The sequence below is a fragment of the Barbus barbus genome, assembly GCF_936440315.1.
Source record: "Barbus barbus genome assembly, chromosome: 26".
NCBI classification, from domain to species: domain Eukaryota; kingdom Metazoa; phylum Chordata; class Actinopteri; order Cypriniformes; family Cyprinidae; genus Barbus; species Barbus barbus.
This window is the reverse complement of record NC_136754.1, coordinates 27,141,193-27,168,713: the sequence shown is the minus strand read 5'-3', so window position 1 is coordinate 27,168,713 and position 27,521 is coordinate 27,141,193. Positions and strand designations below refer to the sequence as shown.

The 27,521-nt window shown below is 38.1% G+C and overlaps 4 protein-coding genes across 4 annotated transcripts in view; 2 read left to right on the top strand and 2 right to left on the bottom strand.

Annotated features, from left to right (window-relative positions):
• Nucleotides 1-27,521, top strand: part of LOC306846144 (tyrosine-protein kinase JAK1-like) — an 830,156-nt gene that overhangs the window by 547,108 nt on the left and 255,527 nt on the right. The window lies entirely within an intron of this gene.
• Nucleotides 59-9,225, bottom strand: ap2m1a (adaptor related protein complex 2 subunit mu 1a). Its single transcript, XM_079379470.1, has 11 exons — nucleotides 9,104-9,225; nucleotides 7,933-8,051; nucleotides 5,052-5,317; nucleotides 4,642-4,724; nucleotides 4,102-4,237; nucleotides 3,869-4,013; nucleotides 2,540-2,668; nucleotides 2,332-2,467; nucleotides 2,145-2,242; nucleotides 1,949-2,060; nucleotides 59-951 (listed from the first exon to the last, which is right to left on the bottom strand). The coding sequence occupies exons 2-11, from the start codon at nucleotides 8,004-8,006 to the stop codon at nucleotides 817-819; spliced, it is 1,314 nt and encodes a 437-aa protein (XP_079235596.1). The 5' UTR covers nucleotides 8,007-8,051; nucleotides 9,104-9,225; the 3' UTR covers nucleotides 59-816.
• On the top strand, nucleotides 8,831-18,210 carry anxa13l (annexin A13, like). Its single transcript, XM_079379469.1, has 12 exons — nucleotides 8,831-10,331; nucleotides 10,981-11,056; nucleotides 14,200-14,294; nucleotides 14,799-14,969; nucleotides 15,099-15,132; nucleotides 15,284-15,363; nucleotides 16,204-16,272; nucleotides 16,724-16,825; nucleotides 16,922-16,997; nucleotides 17,156-17,268; nucleotides 17,346-17,476; nucleotides 17,796-18,210. The coding sequence occupies exons 1-11, from the start codon at nucleotides 10,317-10,319 to the stop codon at nucleotides 17,463-17,465; spliced, it is 951 nt and encodes a 316-aa protein (XP_079235595.1). The 5' UTR covers nucleotides 8,831-10,316; the 3' UTR covers nucleotides 17,466-17,476; nucleotides 17,796-18,210.
• Nucleotides 19,116-24,154, bottom strand: LOC306845631 (uncharacterized protein). The gene is made up of 4 exons (XM_079378535.1): nucleotides 23,422-24,154; nucleotides 22,663-23,189; nucleotides 22,439-22,505; nucleotides 19,116-21,444 (listed from the first exon to the last, which is right to left on the bottom strand). The coding sequence occupies exons 1-4, from the start codon at nucleotides 23,936-23,938 to the stop codon at nucleotides 19,934-19,936; spliced, it is 2,622 nt and encodes an 873-aa protein (XP_079234661.1). The 5' UTR covers nucleotides 23,939-24,154; the 3' UTR covers nucleotides 19,116-19,933.

Sequence of the window (27,521 nt, the reverse complement as noted above, 5' to 3'; positions counted from 1 at the left end):
CTATTTCTATTGTGTGAATAATGTCATTAAAAAAAAAAAATCAACTGCAGTCTGATTACAAGTATTTTAAAATGTAATATAATCTAATTACAAGTACTTAAAGAGATACAATGATTTAAAAATCTGGAATTTTAGGGTGCAAAAAAAATCTAAATACTGAGAAAATGGCCTTTAAAGTTGTCCAAATGAAGTCCTTAATGCATTTCACTACTCACAAATTAAGTTTTTATATATTTAATATATCTTCATGGAACATGACCTTTATATAATATCCTAATGATTTTTGGCATAAAAGAAAAATTTATAATTTTGACCCATACAATGTATTGTTGGCTATTGCTACAAATATACCTGTGCTACTTAAGACTGGTTTTGTGCTCCAGGGTCACATATGTTTCACGTAAATTGAAGAAAAGGAGTCTTCGAATGACAAATACACACCAACACAACGTTTTTTCCTCGTAATATATTTATACTGAACTAAACAGTCACAGAGAGACAGGGATAAGATACTGAGAGTATGACCAATGGGAGAATAACCAACAACTAAATGGAGAGTGGTCCCCGTAAGACCGACTACAGCGAATCAGGAAGCTGGGCTTTGACTGACAGACAGACACAGACTGCACCACCCACTGCTCTCCACTGGATCTGTTCATTACAGCACTACAAACAAGTACAGGTAACTACGTTTCACATTTTGCATATTTTTTGTAATTAGCTTTTTTTAATTCATCCAGAAATTTTGAGAGGGAAGGAGGGAAACATAGTATATTTATAGGAGAGTAAGAGCTGGTCCCTCTTCTCAGAGGCTTATTAGCAGCGCGTCTCGTAGATTCCGCTGCGTCCGATGTATCGCACCCATTTAATCACATCGTGGTCACTGTAGTTGAGTTTAGACTCGAATACCTTCAGGTAACGAACCTTCAGCCCCGAGGGAGCAAACGGAACCTGAGACAGAGGAAGATAATGGAGGAAATACATCAGAGATGTGTTCTCAAGGGGAACTAATTGGTGACAATCAGATATCAGAATCAGCTTTATTGGTATGTTTACACATACGAGGAATTTGTTTTCGTGACAGAAAATACGTCAGAAACTATTATTTTAGACAATAATGATACTAATATATGAATATATCAAATAAACGGTATCTAAAGTTATTTTTAAGTTAAGCTAATTTTTTCTGTCATTTACGAGAAACATAAAATTGTCATTTATAAGAAACATACAGTATGATAGTAAATAGATGTTTTCTGATAATAAATCAATATTTATATTTATTGCTAAATTACAATTAAGGTCAAGGGCCAGAAAAGACATTGTTAAAACAAGTCCATGTGACATCAGTGGTTCAACTGTAATTATACGAAGCTACGAGAATACTTTGTGCGCAAAGAAAACAAAAATAACGACTTCATTCAACGATTTCTGCCATTATTGACGCATGCGCATTGCTTTCCTCTGCTGGTAAATAAGGCACAGCGCACATCACATCAGCGTCGATAATGGCTGAGGACTGTCCCGGGAAAGAAGAAATCATTGAATAAAGTCATTATTTTTGTTTTCTTTGCGCACAAAAAGTATTCTGGTAGCTTCGTAAAATGACAGTTGAACCACTGATGTCACATGGACTATTTTAACAACGCCCTTACTACATTTCTGTGTCTTGATTGTAGAGCCCTTGCTGTCTATGGAGGGTCAGAGAGCTCTCGGATTGCATCAAAAATATCTTAATTTGTGTTACAAAGATGAACGAAGGTCTTACGGGTTTGGAACGTCATGAGGGGGAGTAATTAATGACAATTAAAATTTTTGGGTGAACTATCCACTTTAAGCACCTCCTTTTACAAATAATTTGTTGAAAAAAAAAAAAAAGTACTTTGCACCATTTATGTAGAAAGTGGCATTTAGCGATGTGGGACTTGTCAAAAACACAAACACTCACCTCAAAGTTCATGGAAATGGGTGGACGGGCCCACTTCTTCTTATCATTAGTGGGCAGCAGCTCGATCTCCGCACTGATCTGAGACTCCTTCATTCCTGCCATGCGTTTGATCCTGAGCAGACAGACGGGGTGACATGAGTATATACACACACAAACTCCAAATGCAGAGAAATGTCAAGATGACAGTGACACTTACTTCCACACGATAGCATTCTCACTGGCCTTGTATTTAGCTTTTCCTTTCATACAGATCACCTGCACTCCACTAGTGTTCAGAGGTGTAGGAATGCGCACCTGTTCAAAACATTCACCTCATATATCAACTGACAAATTCAACTGTGTGAAAATGTAATGTTATGCCTATATAATTTCTTTAAACTGACCTCTATTTTCTGTGCCAGGAGTGAGGGCTTGAAATTAGATTTGATGACAACTTTGACCTCCAGCTTTGTGCGCCCAACCTCTCGAACCAGTGGAATGACCCGGAAGGGCAGGATTATGTCCTTAGTGGTGCGATACCTGCACCGCAGATTGAGGATGTGTTAGACAGAGTCAGACTCGAGTGTGAAGACAGACGGAAGCTGAACTGACCTCATGAGCTCATACTCCCCATCAGGAGGAATGAAGCTGATGCTGCGCTCAGAGTCGAACTTGCTGAGACGCACACACTGATGGAAAGTGCAGTCATCGATGGCTATGGACTGTTTGCCACTGGTAGAACTGATAGAGAAACAAAGATGATGAGTGTTTGATATTTGTCAAATATGAGAATAAACTGCATTACCACTGACAAAAAATACCAAAAATCTAATTAAATCAAATAAAATCACTGCTGTACTTTTAAAAACTAGGGATGTATTGAACGGTTCACATCATTTTCATTATGGCCAATAACTGACAACAATCAATCTCATTTACCAATATGAAACCTACACTACTGTTTCAAAAGTTAGATTTTTTTTTTTAAACAAAATACTTTTATTTAGCAAGGATGCATTAAATTTATCAAAAGTGACAGTTAATACATTTATAATGTTCTATAATTCAAATAAATGCTGTTACTTTATGTATTAAAGAATCCTGAAAAAATTATCATAGTTTCCATTAAAATATACAAGATAATAATAATAAGAAGAAATGTTTCTTGAGTATATTAGAATGATTTCTGAAGGATCATGTGACACTGAAGACTGGAGTAATGATGCTGAAAATTCAGCTTTGCATCAGATATAAACTATATTTTAAAATATATTACAATTTTAAAAAACGTTATTGTACACTGTAACAATACTTTATAATATTACTGTTATTACTATATGTTTGATCAAATAAATGCAGCCTTGGTGAGAATAAGAAACATTTTACAGACTCCAAACCTTTGAACAGTAGAGTAACATTGCTATATTGTTTAAAAATGGTTTCAAATGAAATCTTCAATATAAAATTTAAAGTAAAATCAGTTGTCAAAATATTTATGTACGTTAATATTCTTCTGTAATCTGGCATGGACAAAGAATAGAGAGATGGAATTTAAAAAAAAACTGAATTTATAATTATACAATTTAAATAATGCTAATAATGGTCAAATGCATATCATATATAAACAATAAATAAATAGCTAAATGGAAATAGTAACAAAAGACACTCATATGTTGTACAGTTTAAAAGCAACATAAAACTGAACACAGAAATATAAAGATACAATACCTTCCCCCTAAATCACTGTGGTAGCACAGAGAAAAAGAGACGCAACAAAAACAGACAGCTTCAAAAACCAAAATAAACCACACACTTTACAATCAAACATTTTTGAAAATTCTGGATCAAGAAACACAAAATTCAGACAAAAAGAAAAACGTAATTTTCAAAGCAAATAAGAGACAAGCAAAAACTTTGCATAAGCATGAGGCACTCTGAAACCTTTTCCCAGGATCATCAGTAGTTCCTCCTTTCCCCTGTTTGTCAATGACGATTTTGTCATTCATGCCAAACTTGCATTCAGGCATTCCACTCAGATAGCTCTTCATCACAACACGACCGGAGACGTGAGCGCTCAGGACCTGACCTGTCGGGATGACACAGTAGCATGTGAATGGTTTGGCTCTAATAACTAAAGACACACACTCACGAGTCCTCAGGTAGTGCGGTCTCACCCTGTGGAGACATGAGCAGGTTGACGCTCTCCAGCACATCCAGGAAGAGCTCGTTGCGGCGATACTTGATGCCTTCACGACGCCAACCGATTTGCCCGGTCACCTGGCTGGTGATCTGAGACTGCTCCTCCTTAGTCTGAGATCAATAATGGACCACCGAACATTTAGAAAGGTCACACTCACTGACTATTTTGAAGAGTGGTAGAAGTGTCCAAATACTTTGGGGCCACTAGTACTACAGTGTAATCTGAGAAATGAAATACATTTACACATACCTGATGCTGCAGCCAGACACGTCCAGAAAAGCAAGAAAGAAAAGAGAAATGTTGTCTATTAGAATCTGCACAGACAACATGGGCAGAGCTCAAAAACAAAGGAAAAAGAAAAATGGAAAAATGATGGCCCACTGGCCGGGAGTTATTGGAACTGTCACTTGCTCTATTAACCCAGAGCTAAATGTATCATGTACAAGCAGTTTGATCCCTTTCACATAAAAAAAAAAGACAGGAAAAAAAAAAAAATATATATATGAATTCTTACCTGGCCTTTGATGCCCTGCTGGGTAATAAAAGTCTTCAGTGCTCCTGTCTCAGAGTTTTGTGGGTATCCAAAATCCAGGATCTCTGCAAACACACACACAAAGACAAATTAATCATTATTCTGGAATGAGTCACTTAACGCCTCAAGAACTGCTTTAAACAGACTTTGTCTCCAGGTTTCATTTAGGTAACCATTTATTTTTTCAGCTGTTGGACAAGGTTTCCTGGCCAGCTCATGGTTTAGGACGCACCTTCCCGCAAACAGCAGATGACTGCCAGGAAAGCATGCCATTTAGAGGCGGGTGAGTTTGGTTTGAGGTAATGCGGTTAACACAGACACACCGAGGATCAGATAGAACTGAAGGAGAACAGTGTCAGGAAATGGTTTGTGTGTTTCTGAACCAGTCTTACCGTCCAGCAACTCGTAGATCAGCACAAAGTTGTTCTTGATATTCTCCTCGCTGATCTTCCCAAAGTAAGCCGTCATGACGTCGCACATCTTGTAGAGGAACTCGAACACCATAGCAGCGTTGACATTCTGCTTGGTGACAGCAGCCAGCCAGATGTTGGAGCGTTTGACGTGGAAGAAGCTGGTGCGGGCGATGTTGGTGACAGGAGAGCGCACCTGCTGACGGGCGTGGATCACGTTCACGCGGAACGCATCCACCGCATTGCGTCTGTGGAGGAGGAGAAGAACGTCAGGTCAAGGCAGAGATAATGGAGTTGGGCAGAAAGAGTGAGCACATGGTCACCATCTGCTAGTAAACCCTGTAAGACAAACACTCCTTCTGTCGGCGAACAAAGCATTAAAGGATCTTCCCTGCTGACCCAAACCTTCATGAACCTCAAGATAAGTAACAAGGTCCTGCAGACAAAAGATCTCTCGCCTGTCTAAAACAAATAAGAGAACTTCTTTTGAAGAGATTTATATAAAGACAGCCCAATTTTTCTTAAACATTTTTTGCCAGATATTTTTACTCCATCCAATTTAATCGACTGCAACTGCGATCCAATAAACATCAAGGTCAAAATTAATTAATTAAAAGATGCATAATGTCAAAATATCCAAGATACACAAAACTCACTAAAATGTGTCATCTCATGCCTGAGCGTAATCAAAAGGGAAAGGGCATCATGGTCATTTCAGTCTGCTGCTGGTGCATTAGCATATCTTCACAATATCTGATTGACTGAAGTATGTCAGGTGACATGCTTGCAGTAGAGCTGGGCAATATGAATATTCACAAAACATTCAATATGCTATAGATGACAGAAAATCTTGCAAAGTTTTACATGCTTTTTCCATATGTCTTAAATTTCCTAAAAACCATGTTACTAGGACAGTTTCGTGCCCATTTCGAAAGCATCACCCCTAATGTCACAATATCGGTATTGCTGAGAGGTTTGCTTCACTTATACGAATCAGTTCTTCTATGGTTCATTTGATCAAAACACTGATTTAATGGACGTTCACTCCAAACTGTACATGGAAGTCTATGCATGTTATTTTTTGGTAGCAATGGTTTAAAGGCTGTGACACACCAAACCGATAAAAGCCGACTGTCGCGTCGCATCACCTGCTTCTGGGCTAAAATGTTGTACTTGAACACACAGTGAAGACTGCAGCCAGTGTCCAACTAGCCCGTACGTTCCGTTCCTGCATAAGAGAACGTGTATTTGGATGCTCCGGTAAGATGAGCGTAAAATTAGAACATCCTTTTGTGTGTGTCCTCTTAGCTTGCTTTCGCTTTTCTTCTTGTGCACTACTTCGCCGATTTAAAATGCCCAATAGGCCAAAAAGCAGTCAATGGGGACCAAGTAGAGCCCAACTATGCATTTCCACTACAGCGTCAAATCTGCGCTCAGTGCTGCTGGCAACGCTACTGTTTTGGGGTGTCAAATTTAGGGCAGAGCACACCTCTGAAAACCATGTTTACACCCTGTTTGCGTTGTTTCTTCTTTTAACGCCGATTGGCTGTCGCCCAGGCGTTTTTCGCTCGATATTTGCATAAAGATATTTACAAAAAGTTTTTGACACTCTTGGCCACTCTCAACGCTTTCTCGACACTGCTTTCAATCCCATAATGCACCGCACAAGCGTTTATGCTCAACTTCCATAGGAATGAATTGAAAACGCTTGCTCCATGCCAGTAGAAACATACTGTAACTAATGCAGAAAACACTGCAAAAACTGAGCTGACAGATGCTCAACAATGGCCTTACGTTCAGCTTGGTGTGCCAGGGCTTTAATGGTTATATTGTTTTATCGCTCTCTTTCACTTATTGTTTTATATATTTTAATAAGTACAAGTCGCAATAAGTAAGTTATTATTTTTACATCAATATATCTGTTACGCAGAATGATGATGGAACATTCACCCATATTCTGTTTTTTTTAAACATTATATAAAATATAATATACAAAATGCTATGTCTTGTCTTTGACTCGTTGGCTGTAATTTAATATTTTTGGTGTTTGCTCTTTCTCTCGATTGCAAAAAAAATACAAATACAAAAATTTAGATGTATTATTAAAAGGCTTAAAACACAGATAGATAATTATTTTTGGCTATATTGCCCAACCCTGTATTGGGGGTCACTGGTGACATGCGTCAGAGTGATTGGTTGCTTGCTTGCTGAGGTCTAAAAGCATGCTTTCGGGTCATTGGTTGTAGTAGGATCGCTTACCTAGTGCTACAGTAGCCACAATGAACATGGAGAAAAACAGTACAAAGAGCATGAGGGGAATCATTACAAGGAAAAAGACAAACATGGGCTGCATGTGTACATGGACAACATTAATGGAAACACACAGATTAAATCTTTTTGAGGACAAAAACTTGATCTGGGGTTCTGTGAAGGAATGAAAAAATAATACTTCCTCATTTATAGTTATAGAAAAATGAAATATGGTGATGGAATGGAGTAATGCTTCCTGCTCTCTAACGTCCTGTCATCCTTCCTCTTCCCTAACAGGATGACCCCAATGATATAGAGTTCAAACCCTGCTGAGCTTGCGCATTAATAATAAGGCCAGTCTATTCGCACCCAAAATGTATACTAATATTTCTAACAGCAACAATAAATACATTTAAAGTTTGCCTGAGCAAAAGTAAATTGGTATATGTGTTGGCAAAGTGTTCTGAGCAGCTTTGGTGGTTGTGTTTTGGTGCTGTTTACCAGCACGTTTCCAGATTATGTGGTTTTGAGAAAGCCTATCAACTCACAAGCCTAGTCCTTGAGATCAGAAGCAGTTTTAAGACCATTCTCCACCCATGATGAACTCACTCACCCTATATCATCGCGGTAGACGCGGGAGATGAGCACCTCCCCTTTATGGTTGTAGATGAACAGTCCTCCAATCATGGTGGCTGCCCCTCAGACCTCACATTCCATGGTGGGACCTCACTCCTATAATTCACAGCACAATGAAAATGAATATGACGCTCACTGGCTGATAGAAGAGCTCTGTGGGACCTTGATAAGATTTGAGAGGCATTCAGCCCTGCAAGAGAGACCAGATAAAGCAGGCAGGAGGGTGAACTCTCAACAGTTTGGGCTTGTGTGACAACCCAAATAATGTAGTTTAAGAGATAAAAACACTAGTTGGCTATAAAATAAATATATTCACCCATGTTAAAAGCATCTAGGTGACCCTGGACCACAAAACTAGTCTTAAGTCGCTGGGGTATATTTGTAGCATTAGCCAACAATACATTTTATTTTTATTTTATGCCAAAAATCATTAGGATATTAAGTAAAGATCATGTTCCATGAAGATATTTTGTAAATTTCCTACCCTAAATATATCAAAACTGAATTTCTGATAATTAATATGCATTGCTAAGAACTTCATTTGGACAACTTTAAAGGTGATTTTATCAATATTTAGATTTTTTTGCACCCTCAGATTTTCAAATAGTTGTATCTCAACCAAATATTATCCTGTTCTAACAAACCACACATCAATGCAAAGCTATTTATTCAGCTTCATGACTGTTTTTGTGTTCCAGGGTCACATATCTTGAATCTAAAAGAGTATATCTGTTAGACAGTCAAATGGCATGCTCTTCAATTACAAAACGTCATGATTTCGTCATGAATATAAGGGTTTGCGATGCAAACAGTGTAACAGCAAGTGATGTCAGCATTCACTCGATGTACAGGCGCTGAACAGGAAGTGTTTAATCGCGGCATAATTAGTACAAGATGTCTGCCAACTGAAAGACATGATGTTTCTCTAAATGTGCGTGTTTTTGCATCGCCAACCGCGCATCTATCATCTTGTAACTGATATTAATTATTCAAACTGACGAAGAGTCATTAATAGTAAGTGAGCTCGTGAACTGCTGTTCCTTCCCTCGAGACCAGTATCGACATTTCGATGATAAAACCCTTCTTCCCGGTCGAAATTCAAACACTTTCGGTCCTCGCGTAATCTTATTTTAAAAACATGACCATACCTACTTAGTGTCCGCACGGATAGGCGCGGAATGGACCGTTTCCTTCCCTCTCCGTGGTATTTTCGGGATCTGGAGGATTAGCGGGACACTAGCAGCTCAGACAGGAAGTCAGCTGACAGAGCCGACAGCGCGCATGCGCATCACGAGCGTTGGTTTGTTTAAGCATTTTAATCTACTATCGTATGAATAGTCACACTGCACTCTCCGTATGTAGTTTCTGTATTTTTGCTAAATAAAAGCGCGGCTCATTAATATTAATAAGTTTTCTGACGTTGATTAGTAACCTCCTTGAAACGCCCAATAACCTGCCTAATTAATATGAATATTAATGAGCCAAGTCTTCACCGTAGATGTGGATGAATGAATGCTCTCAATGTCAAAGAACAGGACACGGACCAACACAAATCTAGGTATATGTTTATAGAATAGAGCAGAATTAAAAATATTACAATTTAATCAAATTCACCACATGCATTAGCTCACATGAAATCATCTAATCAGTTAGACTCAATGGATTCACGTGTCAGATGTGAACATGCTGTGCATGCATGAAAGCTGAAAGTCATGCATTATACATAAACCGACGCATTTCTTGCTATTCGCGCAGGATAAGAGATCATATGCCTCTGTTTACTGCATTATGTGCATTACATAAATTAATGAATGCCTTTTATTGCCATTACACTCACGTACAATGAGTTCCTTAAAAAAGCTGTGAGAAATATAAAATATTTGACAATCTGCTGCAAGACCTACTACAATATATGACTTCACAAGGAAGCATAGAAATGCCATAAATGTTAGTATTCTGGTTCATGCAGCGAGTAGGCTGATGCTGCTGGGACACAATTAACAAAGACTCTGTTGTCTTAAATCAAATGATTCTGCTCAATAAATGTTGTATCAGCCTACGCACATTTGTTTCATTCCTGGTGAATGAAGAAAGATATTTTTGTTTATATAATCTCATCAGTTTAATAAAGCATGTAGGTTTGGTATTAGCCAACAAGCAGTAATAACACATTTTACAGTAAACCAATAACGCTTTACTTTTCTGTTGAGAACATGGTTATTGATTTAAAAAATAAAATAGAAATGAAATCAGATAAAACGCATATGGTGACGTCAGGGATGCGGAGTAAAAAGATGCGTCGCGCGCTGGAGAGAGAGAGAGAGAGCGCGCGCGTTCACAGACTCACATCAGCATCACAAGATGGGCAACGTTCAAGTGAGTAAAACAAGTTGCAGTTTCTTTCTTTTTTCACTTTTCTCAGTTTATTTCACTACATATAACAGTCTTGGTTGTTATAGTTTGTTTTACGGATGCAGCAAATAAATACAGACTAAATAAAAAATAGGCTACGCAAACGAGTTTTTAGCGTTGCATTCTGATGTTTTAACATTTTTCGTACACGTTTATTATTAAAATTTCGAAACGAAATATTTTTTTTAATATTTAATAATTTTTTATTAAATATACAAATTTTGTATTTACTATTATTTCTTGTATTCTACTGTGATTTGAGCAGTATTATTCTCTCTTAGAGGAAGAGGAATATTTATAAAAGAATAACTTTGTTATCAATAAGTGCACGTTGTTATTACGGCAGCGGGCGAGGCAGAGGACGCTTCCTGTATTCCCGTCCCTGCCCAGAGATCCCATGACTCAGCTCTGTGTGTTAGAGACAGAGCCCCTCCTCCCCTACAGACTCTGCTGCTGCTGCAGTGATCTCATGCACAAACCCTTCAAAAACATGCACTCATCTCTTCTTTTGACAGTGTAACAAGGAATGAACTGCTTAACCTTTTTCAGAATCTCTTGATGTAAATGTTTACTTGCATAACACATGATTTTTCTTACAAAACCTTCATTTCAGCCCACAGTAACTCCTTATGAGGACTTTGATGTGGTGGCAGACATTAAGGCAATCCGTAAGGCCTGCAAAGGAATGGGTAGGTTGAATAAAAATAATCACTTCTTGGAAAACACTGACATAATAAATGGGTGATTGTTTTTTTTTTTTACTTGCAATATGATGATATAGCACTTTTGAAGATTGCATGAAGCAGAATTCATGACCAGCTTCACTTCAGTATTCTGATATATTTCTGAGTGAAATGGCATACCGAATGAGAAAAAATAGAGACAGAGCTTATTTTTAATATACCTCCTCACAATTTCTAACTTGAAGCAGTCTGCTGGTTAGAGAGGACTGGTTAAAAGATGTTCTGCCCAAACTGACAAACATCAGAAAAGGAAAGTCATTCCAAGGGGATGCAAATATTCTGATCTTGATTAAAGACTGCAAAAAAAATTTTTTCCTTCTGTGGAGTAACTTGCACAGATTAATTGTTCACCTCAAAATTAGTAATCTGCATTTACAAAGTAAATCAGGTCAATTATGATTTCATGCACTTTAAAGGAAAAAATGAAAATTTGCTGAACATTTCCTCACCCCCAGGCCATTCTTTGTTTCTTTATTGGAACAGATTTAGAGAAATTTAGCATTACATCACTTGCTCACCAATGGATCATCTGCGGTGAATGGGTGCCGTCAGAATGAGAGTCCAAACAGCTGATAAATACATTCACAATAGTCTACTAAACAATGTCTTGTGAAACAGAAAGCTGTTTGTAATAAACAAAAACGTTTTTTAACTGTTGTTTCTGGCTAAAATACGAGTCCTCTATCCATAAAATAGTTTTCTCCAGTGAAAAATTCCTTGTCTGAATCAGGACAGAAATATGCATAGATCAAGCACCGTTTACAAGTGAAAACAGTCCAGAAAGTTCTAAACACATATGTGACCGTGGAGCACAAAACCAGTCTTAAGTCGCTGGGGTATATTTGTAGCAATAGCCAAAGATACATTGTATGGGTCAAAATTATTGATTTTTCTTTTATGCCAAAAATCATTAGGATATTAAGTAAAGACCACATTCCATGAAGATATTTTGCAAATTTCCTACTGTAAATATATAATGTAAAAACTAAATTTTTGATTAGTAATATGCATTGCTAAGAACTTAATTTGGACAACTTTAAAGGCAATTTTCTCAATATTTTTTTTATTTATTTTTTGCACCCTCAGAGTCCAGATTTCCAAATAGTTGTACTGTCCTAACAACCACACATCAATGGAAAGCTTATTTATTCAGCTTTCAGAATATGTATAAATCTCAATTTTGAAAAATTAATCTTAATGACTGGTTTTGCGGTCCAGGGTCACAAATGTTGGTGGATTAACTGGAGCTAGACTTTTTCACTGGAGGAAGCGTTATTATAGATTAAGGAACCATATTTTGGTCAGAAGTGACAGTTTGAAGTTAAAACTCCTTAATGATGGATTTGTTTAGGGCTGCAACAACTAATGATAAAATCGATTATTATCGATTATGAAAATCATCGACAACGATTCTCATTATCGATTAATCGGGTCTGCCCACAGTGCACGTCCAACTTCAGCTGGTTAGTCAAATTACGGCACTGAATAATGCATTTCTATGGACAAAATGCATCTAAAAATAGTGGAGGAAACAGAATGAGATTCTGCTGGAGAAGCACGTGATCCAAGCTGCCCAAAATAATTCTTTATTTTAAGCTTTAAGTTAGCTAATGCATAAGAGTAATGGCTTGCCCTGTCAGGCGCTTTGACAGATGCGTGTGCGTCCTCAGCGCAAAAACGTTCAGTTTACGGTCATATCCTTATCTATAAATGCCACAAATTCACGCGAGCATATCCATTTTTGCATAAAGGTCCGTCCTGACAGTCTGTGTTAAGTTTAAAATACCGAATGAGCGCCGGCGCGCGTCAGACGGACAGAACACAGTAGAGAGGGAGACAATTAATAGGCTTTTCAGCGCAAACATATCCATTGTGCTGAATTATCTGTTGTTGAAAGTTAATTTAAGGTTTAAAATAAATTAAAATATTTTATGAGAGTAGGAACTTTAAAGGGATAACAGCGTGTAATTGTCTGTCTGAATATAAACATGAGACGCTCCATAACGGCCTTTTACAGGATAAAGAAATGACGAGGTGACTGTGATCAAAGTAGTTCCTGTAGAACATTACTCTTACCTGTTGGTTAACACTGAGTTTGTTTTTATTCGTCTTTATTATTATCTTTATTATTTTAATTTTTAATAGAGGTTTAAACTATATTCAATTTTTACAATGCTTAACAAATTTATGTAAGTTTAACAATGTGTTTATGTAAGGTTTGTGCCACTGCTGCTCTAAAGTAACAGTATTGGTGATAACCAAAATCATTTTTCGGCTTTCTGTACTGGTTAGTACTCCAATATGTGTAAGCTCTTTAGTAACAGTAGTAGGCTATTTTTAATGCTATAATATCATTATTGCTGTTATCTATGAAAGAAAACCAGAGCACTTATTTTTTCTTGTATTTTTTATTTGAGTATTTTTTTTTCACGATACCCAATTGCAGTCCAAAAGTACATAAACAATACCAGCAAGAATGCAAGCTGTTATGAGGCCATTTTTTATTATTATGTCTAATAAATGACAATAACATTTTTAAATTTAAACAAATTTTTGACAAATTTCTAAAATATGTTTTCTCTTTATTATGCTAAGTGGTCTAATAAATTAAGCACTGTATGTTTTCATAGCATTCAGTTGTCACGTTTGTTTGAAGGACATTGGGCAGAATGTGGAATAGTGTTTTTTTTTGGTCAATATTTTTTTAATCCGATTAATCGATTAATCGAAAGAATAATCGGCCAACTAATCGATTATCAAAATAATCGTTAGTTGCAGCCCTAGATTTGTTTCTTACAAACACACAGCTTTTTGCTTCACAAGATATTAATTGATGGACTGGAGTGGTGTGGATTACTTGTATTGTGATCATTCTGACGGCACCCATTCACTGCAGAGGATGCGTTGATGAGTAATGTAATGCTACATTTCTCCTCATCCCTAAATTTCAAACCACATTTTAGTTGGTCTGAGGGTGAGTACATGTTCAGCTTTCCTTTCGAGTCTCAACCGGTGAGTTGTGAGGCCTGTAGTCTGCTGAAGGAATGACTGACATTATGAGGTATGAGCTCATCTTCTGTCTTTCACAGGAACAGATGAGGAGAACATCATTTCCATTCTAGCGAACCGCTCTGCAGCCCAGCGGGTGGAGATTAAACAAGCCTACTTTGAAAAATATGACGATGTGAGTCACATCATTGAAATGTCAGCTAATTGACAAATGCAACTTGCAAGTAATGAATCATAATCAATGAAAAGTACAGTTTTCCCAAATATAAAGTGGTTTATAAGAACAAACACTCTATTCTCATATACGACATAAGCCATAGACCAAATGGTTTCTAATTTCACCACATTATATTGATTTAGACTGCATTAGGTAACTGGTGTAAAGTTTCTACCATTATGCTTTCACCCTTTTAATAATTGTGTAGAGCTCATGGAAAACTGGAAAGTATTGTATTGAACCATTAATGTTCTTTAGGTAACATCTCTAAATCAACTAAAATGCTAAATATTAGTGATATAACACACAAAATCCTTGGAATGAAAGCTATAATGATTTTTTACAAGTTCATTTTTTTCACTCATTCATTGATAGGTTAATATACAGTGAATCAACATACTGTACATCTATTTGAGCCATTTTTTTTGTTTTGTCCTCTCGGTCTGTGGTCATATTGTCAAGGAGTTGGAGGAAGTCTTGAAGAATGAACTCACAGGAAGCTTTGAGAAAGCAATAGTGGCCATGCTGGACCCGCCTCTCATCTTCATGGCTAAAGACCTGAGGAGAGCCATGAAGGGTGCTGGGACAGATGAGGACGTGCTGGTGGAGATCCTCTGCACCAGCACCAATCAGGTTATTCCTTATTAGATTAGAAGAAATAGTCACTGACTATTACTATTATAGCATCGAACACAGCTGAAAAGGAACCTGATTGCACATCCCTACTTATAAACGTCACTTTTGTGTATTTTTCATTGACAGGATATTATGAATTGCAAAGAGGCGTATATGCAAGGTAAGTCTGGATCCAATATAATTGTAAATTCATGATGTAATGAAATATGAAGAGGCATGATTTATTGTTACCTCATTATTGTGACTGTAATATTATTGGTAATAAAAATAATTCAGGATTATAGTCATGTAACAGATCTTTTGATGATCAGTTCATGAGCGGGATCTGGAGGCTGATATTGAAGATGACACTAGTGGAGAAGTGAGGAATCTTCTGGTTTCTCTCCTACAGGTAAAATATAAAAACATCAAGGAGCTTGTGTCCAATAAGTTTGCTTTGGCTATTTTGCACTAACTAATGGAAGCTTGTTTATGCCACAGGTGAAACAAATTATGACAAGTAATTTCAATTTTTTATCTCAGAATTCTTAACTTTTTTCTTGCAATTCTGAGTCATAATTCTTTTTTTCTCATAAAATTTGAAATATTTTCTTTCCACCACAGAGTAAAAAATGTAATTGTGACTTTTTTATAGCAATTGATTTATATGTCAAAATACTCAACTTGTTTATGTCTCACAATCCTGCCTTTTTTTCTCAGAATTGTGAGAAAAAAGTCTGAATTATTAAACATAAAAAGTCCCAATTACCTTATATATACGGTGGCCGAGAGAGCTCAACCTGCTGCAAATAGAAAAAATACCTGCAAATTAAGAAAACAACTTCCTCAATTTGACAACACACACCCTGCAAATACTCACAACACAACCAAACAAAAAAACGCACTGCAAATAAGATGTATTTGTTAGTCTTGTGAGCATTTGCAGCACCTGCTGTCAAACTGAAGAAGATGTTTTCTTGATTTGCTGGTGCTTTTTCTATTTGCATGTGTTTTCTGAAGTTGCAGCGTGTTGTGCTCTCTCGGCCACCGTATATATATTTATATATATATATATATATATATATATATAATATAATATAATATGGTGCAGAATTCCTTTTCTTGAAGAGGATATTTTTGTGTTAATGTGCTACAGTATCTGCAGTTATAGCACAAAATTAACCAGGAAAAATGTATCCACTGAAGCTACCGAGGTTGTTATTTGCTATAAAGAACTGACCTTCACCTGCAGGCCAACAGGGATGAGTCTTATGAAGTGGATGAAGCACTGGCAGAACAAGATGCAACATCATTGTTTGAGGTGAGCTTTACTCTGCTGTTACAACTCTGCATATGAGAAGTTTATAACTAGTTGTTATTTTATACGTCATTATTGAGTTGCCAAGTACAGGATTTTCATTTTTTGTTTTGCAAATTTAGTTTCACATAAACAAAATTTGAATCTAAGGAGTTTTAGCAACCAACTGCTGATGAGTGATAACTAAAGATTATATTATATTATACTATATTATACAATCAACTCCCTAAAGAGCTGCTAAATACAAATAAAAGGAAATTTGAAAATACAACAGTCTGTGGCATGTTTTGTGTTTTGGTATTGGGATGGTTTTAGGCTTGTTTTATTGGTCATTGGTCTGGTTTTGGGATGTATTTGATTGGCTTTTTGACCGTCTTTGTCAAACAAACCTGGCAACCCTGTTATTATGTTGACTGAATGAATAACTAGCCTACTTATTGTTGGTTTTCCACAGGCAGGTGAAGGCCGCTTTGGAACAGACGAGTCCACTTTCACCTACATCCTCACTCACAGGAACTACCTACAGCTTCAGGCCACCTTCAAGATATATGAAACTGTACGGTCAAACGCCAGCTATACCCAGCGCTGCTTTACAGGAGCCATTTCAGCTTTCTTTCTGAGTTTCTGGTTTCTCTTTTGTGTTTTCCCATAGCTCTCTGGAACAGATATCCTGGATGCAATTGACAGTGAGGCTACAGGAACATTAAAGGACTGTTACATTACTCTGGGTAACTATAACTATTCAAAAGCCTTTAGGAAATTCATTCTTTTGAATCAGAGTCATATTGCAGTGACTGTAAGCTCCTAAAAGAATACAGCAGGACTTCATGTGTTTGATATTCGATAGCCACACAGATCATAAAGTGATTTGTTTTTGTTCGAACAGTGCGATGTGCTAAAAACCCGCAGCTGTTTTTCGCCCGTCGTCTGAACGCTGCCATGAAGGGAGCAGGGACAGACGAGGACACGCTCATCCGTATTATTGTGGGACGCTCTGAGGTAGAGATTCTTACGGCCTTGATATCATGAAGTGCTACAAGGAAAAATTGCATTGTCTTTTCCACTTTCACTTCCAGGTGGATTTGGAGACCATCAAAGACATGTACTTGGAGAAATATGACGTGACCCTGAAGGATGCCCTGAGCTCAGAGTGCGGCGGTGACTTCAAGCGCCTCCTCATAGAAATACTTCACTGAGTCACCGTCAGGTGGAGCCAATAACTAACCCTACTGATGAAAGAGATTCTTACAACACTGCCTAGAAAAATACATACACAATCATTTAAGATCACCTCTTGCTGTACAAGAGAACACATGTTAGCTCATTTTATCATAAGTACTTAATAATGGGTTGAATCATCTCACAACATTGCCATAACACATTCCCAAAACTAAAAAGGTGCTCCATTTGATAGTTTTACAGTTTTTAATTGCAGTAAATTTAACCTCTGCATTAACTCATAATACATGTGCCTTGACAAAGTCATGAGTAACAGCTCAGTACTTCTTCATCCATTTCTTTTACAGGACAAATCATGGAGCACAAAGGATGATCCTTTATTTAATACTCTGTCTGTTCTCACAGGATCTTTGTATGTTTTCACATCTATAAGCCAAATATGTCGATGTATGGCTAATATTAAAAGTGTCTTGCTGAAGAGCTAAGGTGGTTAGAGCATCAGTCTTTGAGAATGCTTTGTAACACTGGGCATTTACTTTTTGAACAGCAGTTGTTATACGGTTGTGACTGTTAATATTGTAAAGCAGCGCTGTGAACTTATTATTGCAATGCTTCAAAATATATGTCTGTTTTTGGAAATAATGTGAAAAGGACTGCGAAGAAATTGAAGAAGAACTTGATTAATAATATCAGGTTAGAGACCAAACTAAAGAATATTGGGTGCACATTATCAATAAAGCATGTTAAATTAGATTAAACACACCCCTGTTGTGGATTCTTTTTTTATAGACTTATAATATAATAATAAAAAATAATAATCATTTTGTTTCTTCTAGTTATACCTGAAGACAAGGGATTGCAAAAGATAGCGTTGGGGCCAGTGAACATATATAAAAAATATGCAGATTTTTCTTTTTAAATAATTAAAGACTACAAATTGTAAAAATTATATTTGAACATTATGAACATTTTCACAGTATATTTGAATGCTTGTTAATTAAAATGTAAGTATTACTAAGAAAATGTAGAGTTTGATTGGAAGATCTCTGGGAAAATATTCTGGAGCATCAGTGAGCGTTTGAACCTTCTGTAATAGTTGCATATGAGTTCCCTTATGGAATAACTTTAAATCAACGTCATCTGCTCCTAGTAAAGCTTTTCATATTAACCAAATGTCTTGGAAAACCACACGTCTGTGTACATGCTTCCTAAGATTATAAACCTATTTCCAGTTCTAGTTTAGCTTCAGGATATGGTTTCGGCTATGGTCTTTTTATAGAAACATTAAGGATGCATTTGATTTGGTGGTACTGTTACCTGTAATAAATGAAATTACATAATTTCTGCTTTAAGAATAACAACGCACATTTATAAAGGAGGCCAGAGGGCTACTTTTATTCTGTTTTATATAAAACCTGCATATTAAAGAGCACAATCAAAGCCATCTGGTTCTTTTGCCACAAACACCTGCATTTGATTCCTGCTACAATTGGAAAAAAAAGTTTACAACCTTTTTCTGCTTTTGTTGTGCAAGGATCTGGATTGACATTTGAAAAAAGTCTTGAAACTAAATCCTGCAAAGATTTAATAAATGGTTATAACAGTAAATCAAAGTTTTGTGACTAATTGTAAACTTCTATTGGAAACTGAATTAAAAACAACAACATATGGCTACCACTGAATGTTTTATTCAAAGATACAGGCAAGATACAAAACATGCTGTACGATACACCCTCACTTATGGGGAAAACAAAGCAAATAAAGTTTTATGAAGTGCAAATATAATGAAAGGAAAACTGCTGAATAGAACTGGTAGATGCAATTATTTTAACAACATTAAACCATACAAAAACCTATTACACACAAAAAAAAGAATAAATGTTTATTTCCTCAGCAAAGTTTTTAAAAAGCATACTTGATGACACAATGCTACTTAAACCAGAAATTTACTCTGAAACAAGCTACTAATTGGTTGGATAGCTTGTTTTCAAACAAAACCAATCAATTGCATCTATCAGGGGCGTCAAACTCAGTTCCTGGAGGGCCGCAGCCCTGCAGGGTTTAGTTCCAACCCTGCTCCAACACACAAACCACGTAGTTTTCAAATAAGCCTGTAGGACTTGATTAGCTGGATCAGGTGTGTTTAATTAGGGTTGGAACTAAACTCTGCAGGGCTGTGGCTAAACTCCTCCAGGAGTTTGATACCCTTGAACTAAATAAAAACATAATCCAAAAGTAGCTTCCCTGTTGAAAAAAAACCCCAGCATATGCTAGTTAGGAATGTTTTGAAGCATGTCAGCTGGTTTGAGCTGTTTAAGCTGGTTCAGAGCTGGTACTAAGCAACTAGCTCCTGCTCATAACCAGCTTATAACTAGCTCAGGACCAGCTTAAACCAGCTCAAACCAGCTACCATGCATCAAAACATACCTAACCAGCTGTTTTTTTTTAACAGGGTTGATGTCATGCTAGCAGATTCATGCTATGATTATGCAACTGTCCAGAGGATAGACATGCTACTTCCAGCATCATGGGCAATTTGGTTGATGCGCCCTCTCACGCAGTCCACTGTAGCGAAGATCACAGTGCCATTACGCACCTGGAACGATACCCTCAGCCCCACACTTGCCCATACGCTTCCTTCTGGCATATGTCCACCGATCTGTTGAGCTACAGGGGCTGGCTGAACCCCCTGAGACCCGCTCTGTTGGAGCAAGGTGAGTTTGATAAGACTGCAAGAGTGGATAAGCCGCAGATCTAAAGCCACACTTGCCGTCCCTGCTTCCCGAAAAATGAAGTCTCTGTGGTCTTTGGTTCCAGCAAGTGCAACTTGTGGAACTGCTGGACTTGTCTGATGGAAGAACAAGGCTTTATTCCGCACTGCGCCAGAGGGGAGACCTTTCCTGGACACAGAGGCTGACAAGGCAGTGGACACGGCTGAAGGGATCCACACCAAACTGAGCATGCTAATCCCAGAGTCGTCACCGAAGTAGCGCACATTGCACTGAGTGGGTGCAAGGATCTCAAAGGTGAGCATATCTCCAGAATCCACAGCGGTGGCTGCTGACAGAGAAATAGATGTGTCTCTGTAGTGAACGCCAGGCTTGAATGCACGGGTCAGCTCAGCGCTGCTTCCGTTGTGGTTCACATATGCAAGCAAGTAGAAGCCCTCAGAGATACAGGCTTGACCCATGGAGTACAATGCTTGCTGGAGGACAAATTTCACAGTGCCACTTTCTCTGAAACGCACCCCTCGGTTGTCATGGGTCAAGCCAACCATGTAGGGGTCAGAGATGGCTGACGTACGGAAGGCAGGACGGTAGTTGGTGTGGTAATGCGCAGAAGCAACGGCCTGAGCAGTCATTGCAACCGCACCTGTGTCATGGGACAACCAGAGCAAGCTGAAAGGTGAGATTAGGCTGCTCTGAAGGTGCACATCTTCACTGTCTTGGCTACACTGGTTGGTGGCGCTCTTGAGAGTAAGGTAGAATACATGACCTGGCTCCACAGAAGTTGCTCCACTCACACTGGCGCTCTGGAGAGATTTCCCCTCCCGCTGCTCCAAACGCATCCCACTCAGATCCCGACCTTCATCCTCACTGGCGTTCAGTCGTAAACACGCTTGAACGAAGCTGCGGCAGCCATGTTTTAAAGCTAGGTTATGGTCAACCCAAACAAGCCCATGCTGGTGGAGCACTATCCAACCGTCAGTGCAGGAAAGCAGGCTTCCATCACTGTTACCACGGATATGAAGTTGCTTTTCAGGAAACGCACTACCCTTGGCTTGGTCAACGTTACCAGACCAGGAAAGCGAGAGTTTGTTTTCAGAGGGGTTGGCACACACGGCATCATTCAAGGCCGAACATGGGGATGTCATTGGCTGAGAATCGCATTCTGTACAGGCTTGACACTCCTCCATCTCAGAATTGTAAAAATAAGAGTGCCCACACTTCCCGACGGCTGCTTCCCTCTCCGACATGCCGGAGCAACGAAATCCCCCTGAAACAATGCACTATGCTTAAAAAGCAAATCTTTTAGAAAGTAAATCTCTTAGAAAGTAAATCTTAAAGGGGACATCAGATGCCCATTTTCCACAAGTTGGTATGATTCTTTAGGGTCTTCATGAAATGGTTAAAAGTCCTCAGTGGAACACAAAACAACACCCTTTTTACCTTGTCAAAAACAGCTCTATTCACAGTGAGCCATTTCGGTGCATGTCTCTTTAAATGCTAATGAGCTACTGCTCATCCCACCCCCTCTCTTCTGTTTTTGTGTATTCGTGGCACTTTACCATAAAAACAAAACTAATCCACTGCATCCTCGGAGACTCTGATGTCAGGAGAAAATGAAGACTACAAAATACAAAAGAATACAAAACATCTGCATTGCTTACTTGAGTGCATGGCTGCTTGAGTGCAGAGAAAATGGCAGACAGCGTACAACTGACTGAGGGCGGGAATATCAAAGCCACTAGAAGGCAAGGCTGCAACCTTTAGCTAAAAAAGTTGCTAACACTCAGGGAAGGAGCCCAGAGGCCTTTTTTTTAGATGGATGTCAATAGAAAGGAGGCTTCACTACGCTGAATAAACATCTTTTTAGAAGAAACAGCATATCATTTAATGAATCAACAGCTCAATCTGCTAATCTTCAACATGTTTTACACTAAACAATACTTTTGGATTGAAATATTTTTAGAGTTTACCACAAAAAAAATTGCTGTTTTACAAGAGAAGTCACTGACTTTTTGCAACAGGTGGGATTCAGCTTACGGCACTTCTCTTTCATTCCTACGGTAGGCTATCTGTAAATGGCAAATGAGTGTCGTACAATGACATCAAGGCTGTAATTTGAGTGGTTATTAAGGCACACGTGATCCAAGTTAGTCATTACACTTTCTCCAATAGTAAGTAATATAGACCCCCTCATCTCCCTATAGTAAGACAATCTCTGATGTCCCCTTTAAACAAGTCTGGAAGTCTGGTAGCCAACTCACCTGGTGTGTTGAGGCACTGGTTGCGTTCTTTACATAAGTTTGGTATCTCCAGGCATTCGTCTCTGTCCTGTTGGACAATTGGTGTTGTTATCTTGCATTTGATAAGATGTTTACCTGATAATTTGACTACAAGCTTTGACAGTAAGTGTATTCGTTTGCACTATTTAAATTTACCTAAACCTCAATGACAGCATATTGCTACAGCAATAGAGTAGGAGACATACCTGGCAAATCCTGTCAGCGTGAATGGAACATTGAGCCACCAGAAAGAATCCCGGAGGGCAAACAGTGCATTTCTCACAACGTGGCCGGTCTGCACTGAAGTCGCAGTACTCATCTGCTCGGCAGGATCCACAGCCAAGTAGAGGTCTGTCAGCATCTGTAACACTAGCATCCATGTTCATCTTATGCATTGCGAAGGCCTCCTGAGAAAAGGTCCTAACCTGGGACTGGAGACCATCCAAATGGCTCTCAATGATGCCCTGTGGGCCTTGCACTGATAACTGTGTGACACTGTCAAGAAGAAGGTTGTATTGGGTCTTGACTTCTTCCATCTTTTCAAACATAATCCGTTGTTGGTCCAGTATTTCTCTTTGGTGGGCCAATAGAGCATTTTGTTGTTCTCTCAGTGTGTTCTGAAGTTGCTTAACTTCAGCTTGCTGCCCTTGCAACTGGGCCACCAGTTTATCCTGACCTTTTGCCAAGTGCAAATGCAACACTAATGCATCTTCAGAATGGACCTCATTTGTGCCTGGTCAAAATTTAAAGAAAAACATGACTTTTTTGTTGAAATGATAACATGCATGCTTTAATATTGTCAGAAAATTGACATGCTTCTACAAACTGCCTAAGGGGAGCACGCAACAATCCAACATGTAATCAATTTCGAAAGACTGCATGGTGTGCAATTTAACAAGTGTATTACCACTTTTACAGAAACACAGGACTGGTCTCATAATACCAAGCACACAATCACTGTTTACCTGGTTTGATGTCGCACGTTAACTGAATTCCAGTTGATGGCCCCCCTCGAGTTCCCAACTCCGGAAATTCTCCCAATACTTGCTCGGCTCTGTCCTGCATATGGACAAAAGAAAATCTGCTTCTTGCAACATCTGACCCTGTAGAATGTTGTTTGGGATCTTGTCGCATCCTTACAGGTAGTTTACATCCGATTCCCTTGCACTCTTTTGTATCATTATTTGTCGGTCTTGGCGAGCCATGACAACCTCCTCCCGTGCATCCCTGTGGGTTGAACACCTCTGCCGTGATGGTCCTTGGGTTTACTTTCAGACTGCCAGTCCTACTGTGCTGCGGATGTATTACCGTGTAGGGAACCGATGGGCGTCTTGGAGCATAAATTGAATATCTGCTCTGGTGATCAGGTGATCTGGATGGAGACCTTTGGCAGTGCGCTCCTGTGCAGATTTCAGGTGAACTTTCAGTGTCTCCTCTACACATCATCAGACAGATGAGAAATAAAAACCTCTGAGTTTCCATCGCAGCTTGTGCACTGTGTGATAGAAAAATCCTAAAGACACTTAAGCTTGTTATCCAGAGAATGAATCAGAGCGGAGCCAAACACATTGTCCACATGGTCAGTTCCGACAAATGTTTCCAAACTGTGAAAGCAAAAATGTGAATAAAACAAACATTTTAAACTGCTAAAGCGGTTATATTGTCTGTCTGGAAGGGAACATGTGCTCTGAAACCTGTGGTGGAAGTTCTGAGGAAATGTCTATATGTGGCATTCCACACGCTTAATTGGCAACAGGTTTTGCCAAGCCTCAGTTAACCCATAGAGCACCCAGATATAATACTTTTCATATCAGCTTTAATGGTCAATTTATAAAGAATTTTTAAATCTGCTCCATATTAGACAGGTACATTTAGAGATTTATCATGGCGTTTGATGGACACATAATTCAACGGGGAATTCAATCATCACCATTCTCATCAATTATTATTATTTATTGTTATTGCTGTATTGGTTTCACAATACAGTGATAGTTCACCCCAACAAATGAATATTCTGTCATAATTTACTCACCCTCAAGTTGTTCCAGTTTCTTTCTTCTGTTGAACCAAAATAAGAAATATTTAAATATTTACCAACCAAACAGTTGCTGGTCCCCATTGACTTCTATAGTATTGAAAATTGAAAAAAAAAAAATACTATGGAAGGCAATAGCTACCAGCAACTGTTTTTTTCTCTGAAATGTATCTCCCCAATTCTGTTTCTTAAGAATAGCCTATGTAAATTATTTATATTTAACAGTGTTCCCAAATACATCAATGGGGATAAATCATCATTTGAGCTCTTTCACATAGTACAGGGTTAATTATGCTTAAGCATCTGTAATTACAACCGACTTCTTTAATTACAACTAACATGTGTGTGTTTTCATCTGCTTTCATCTTAAAGCTTGACAACCACCAGAAGCAGCTCCCACACGTTCACATCTAGCCATGCACACCTCTTAAATGCAACTGTGTAATTGTGTATGAATGAATTACATGTTTGTGTCTTTATTATGTCCTTTCATGTAACAGCTACTGTTTGATTTGCCAGATGCAATACATATAGACCTACACAAGCACACTAAAACTGAAAATAACAACAGAACTTTGTGATATAATAATATTTGTACTAATCTGAATTTTTATGTTTGCATTTTTAAAGCTAAAGGCCCCCGTTTGGTAATTTAAACGATTGTATTTTAGTGTTTCATATAACTTTTCATAAATAGTGCATGCATTTTATTCCCAGAGCATGTGGCCAGCAGCGGGTCTAAAACACCTCAACCCAGGATCCTGAAGATTCTCCACTGGAACAAGCAGATGTGGCGGCTGAGCTCTTGGCAACACAGAAGAAACCAGACCTGGCTGTTTACATTCACTTTCATATGGTAACAATAGATGTTGTCCTCTCTCTTCAAAGTACTCATTAAAGCCTAATGGACGTCTGTTTTCCCCTTACATTTGCAGTCAATATATTCCTTTTTATACCGATTGTGTTCTTTGCATGACTGCATGGTAAAAATAAAACTGTATTATATTTTACAGACTTATTTTGGGGAAATGATTTAATTGAAGAGTCCGGTGCATTTTAGTTTCAGTTTATTGTACTGAGGTTTGTTTCACATTTCTTGATTCTAATTTAGTTGCCTGTATCAAATAAAATACAAAATTACACTGAGCTGTGGCATCATATATGCTGTGCAAGGTCATTTAAAGTATAACTGATTCGCTTTGCTAAATTAAACACTTTACTTTGATATATTGCATTTTTTTAATGTGTCAAATGAATTATTTTAACAAAACCTTAGGCTGCTTTATATTAGAAAATGTTATTCTTGTAAATGCGGTTGGCAGGCTGTTCGTAGCACTGGAAACAAAATAAATACCACATTATAAAACTTCCTTTCCATGCACATCAGCGTAAGATCCCTCCCAGCTGTACAACAGTTTTTATTAGAAATGCAGCCAAGCTTTAAGCTTGCACATTAAGTTTTGCTCATAAAACTGGAACTTAGGAACACAAGCTATCATGAACTTAAGTCTCTTTCTGAATCACATATAAGGAAGCTAGCTGCCAGTACAGTCCAGTGCATGTTTATGTTTATGCTTCTAGTGTCATTGACAAAATTAAGATCTGAGATGTACATTTTACTTCATAAAAAGGTCACTGGACTTATTAGGGGGAAAAACTTACCCCTAAAACATTTTAAAGTATTTCTGCTTTATAGTGGGGGAAACACTACTGGTACCCGAGGTTGGGAATCATTGTGAGGTTATAGAAATGGACTTTCCTTTTCAAACCCACATCACCCTCTGCTGTCCGTTTATTACAAATCACGTTGTGTGTGTGTGTGTCGGGAGGGTGGCGGGGCTGCAATCTGTGATCTCGTGCAGTTGCTGACGCTCGCTAAAGCGTGCAATCGCATTATGTGCGCTGTTTTATCAGTACTTTCGCTTTCAAAATCGATCGCGTTCAGCAAGGTGGGGAGAGGATGGAAAGTGGGGGGACACAGTAGTTTGGGTGCCTTGGCGCCGGCCCTGCATATTTACTGTGTTTTATAGGAAATTAACAGAGACATATAACATATAAGCCTAATAAGTGCTGTAACAGACCCAAATCATCACTGCTGCATAGTTGCTTTTTTCCAGTTGCCAAATATTTTAATGTAACTGTTAGTGATTTCTGGCACTATGGCAATTCTGCGCGGTGTCTGAGATGTTAGCATGTCTTTAATAAGATCAGTCACAAACATGATCCCTGCACGAACTAATGTGTAGTGTCTTATTAACTCACTGTCATGCATTGTGTGCAACACATTTCTTCTCCCTCTTCATTTTCGTCCATTTTCTCCGCTGTTAAAGAAACTCTTAAGCCTCTTAAAAGTCCTCGTCGGTACTCCTAACAAGTTTGACCTTAAGACCTCTTTTAAGGGTTAAGATGCTTTCTGAATTACTTTTTTCTTTACTAGGATTTTTTCTTTAATTTTAAGAGTAAACGCCCACATTTCTAAGAATTTTCTTAGAATTTTGTCACTAGGAGCTACTTTTTGCATTAAAATTCTTCATGAATACGGGCCCTGGTGCTCTTTGGCAGTGCTGAATAATAACTGATTTCATGTAATCTGGATTACCTAATCAGATTCCAAACATTAAGGACTTGTAATTAGATTATATTAATGGCAGTAAATTGTTCATATGTGACCCAGGACCACAAAACCAGTCATAAGGGTCAATTTTTCAAAATTGAGATCTATACATCATCTGAAAGCTGAATAAATAAGCTTTCCATTGATGTATGGTTTGTTACCATAGGACGATATTTGGCTGAGATACAACTATTTGAAAATCTGCAATCTGAGGGTACAAAAAAAATCTAAATATTGAGAAATCTGTCTTTAAAGTTGTCCAAGTGAAGTTCTTAGCAATGCATATTACTAATCAAAACTTAGGTTTTAATATATTTACAGTGAGAAATTTACAAAATATCTTCATGGAACATGATCTTTACCTAATGATTTTTGGCATAAACGAAAAATGGATCATTTTGACCCATACAATGTAT

Bases quoted from the DNA above. Each gene is read 5' to 3' on its own strand.
- LOC306845631 (XM_079378535.1), bottom strand. From the start codon at position 23,938: ATGGAAACTCAGAGGTTTTTATTTCTCATCTGTCTGATGATGTGTAGA. The intron at 23,190-23,421 runs GTAAACAGTGAT...AATTTTGACCAG, and splicing joins AACGTGCGACATCAAACCAG to GCACAAATGAGGTCCATTCT. The intron at 21,445-22,438 runs GTGAGTTGGCTA...GCATTGTTTCAG, and splicing joins CCAGTGCCTCAACACACCAG to GGGGATTTCGTTGCTCCGGC.
- ap2m1a (XM_079379470.1), bottom strand. From the start codon at position 8,006: ATGATTGGAGGACTGTTCATCTACAACCATAAAGGGGAGGTGCTCATC. The intron at 4,014-4,101 runs GTGAGACCGCAC...TCATCCCGACAG, and splicing joins CCTGCTCATGTCTCCACAGG to GTCAGGTCCTGAGCGCTCAC. The intron at 2,669-3,868 runs GTTTCAGAGTGC...TTTCTCTATCAG, and splicing joins ACTGATGATCCTGGGAAAAG to TTCTACCAGTGGCAAACAGT.
- anxa13l (XM_079379469.1), top strand. The intron at 15,133-15,283 runs GTAAGTCTGGAT...TTTGATGATCAG, and splicing joins CAAAGAGGCGTATATGCAAG to TTCATGAGCGGGATCTGGAG. The intron at 16,273-16,723 runs GTGAGCTTTACT...GGTTTTCCACAG, and splicing joins ATGCAACATCATTGTTTGAG to GCAGGTGAAGGCCGCTTTGG.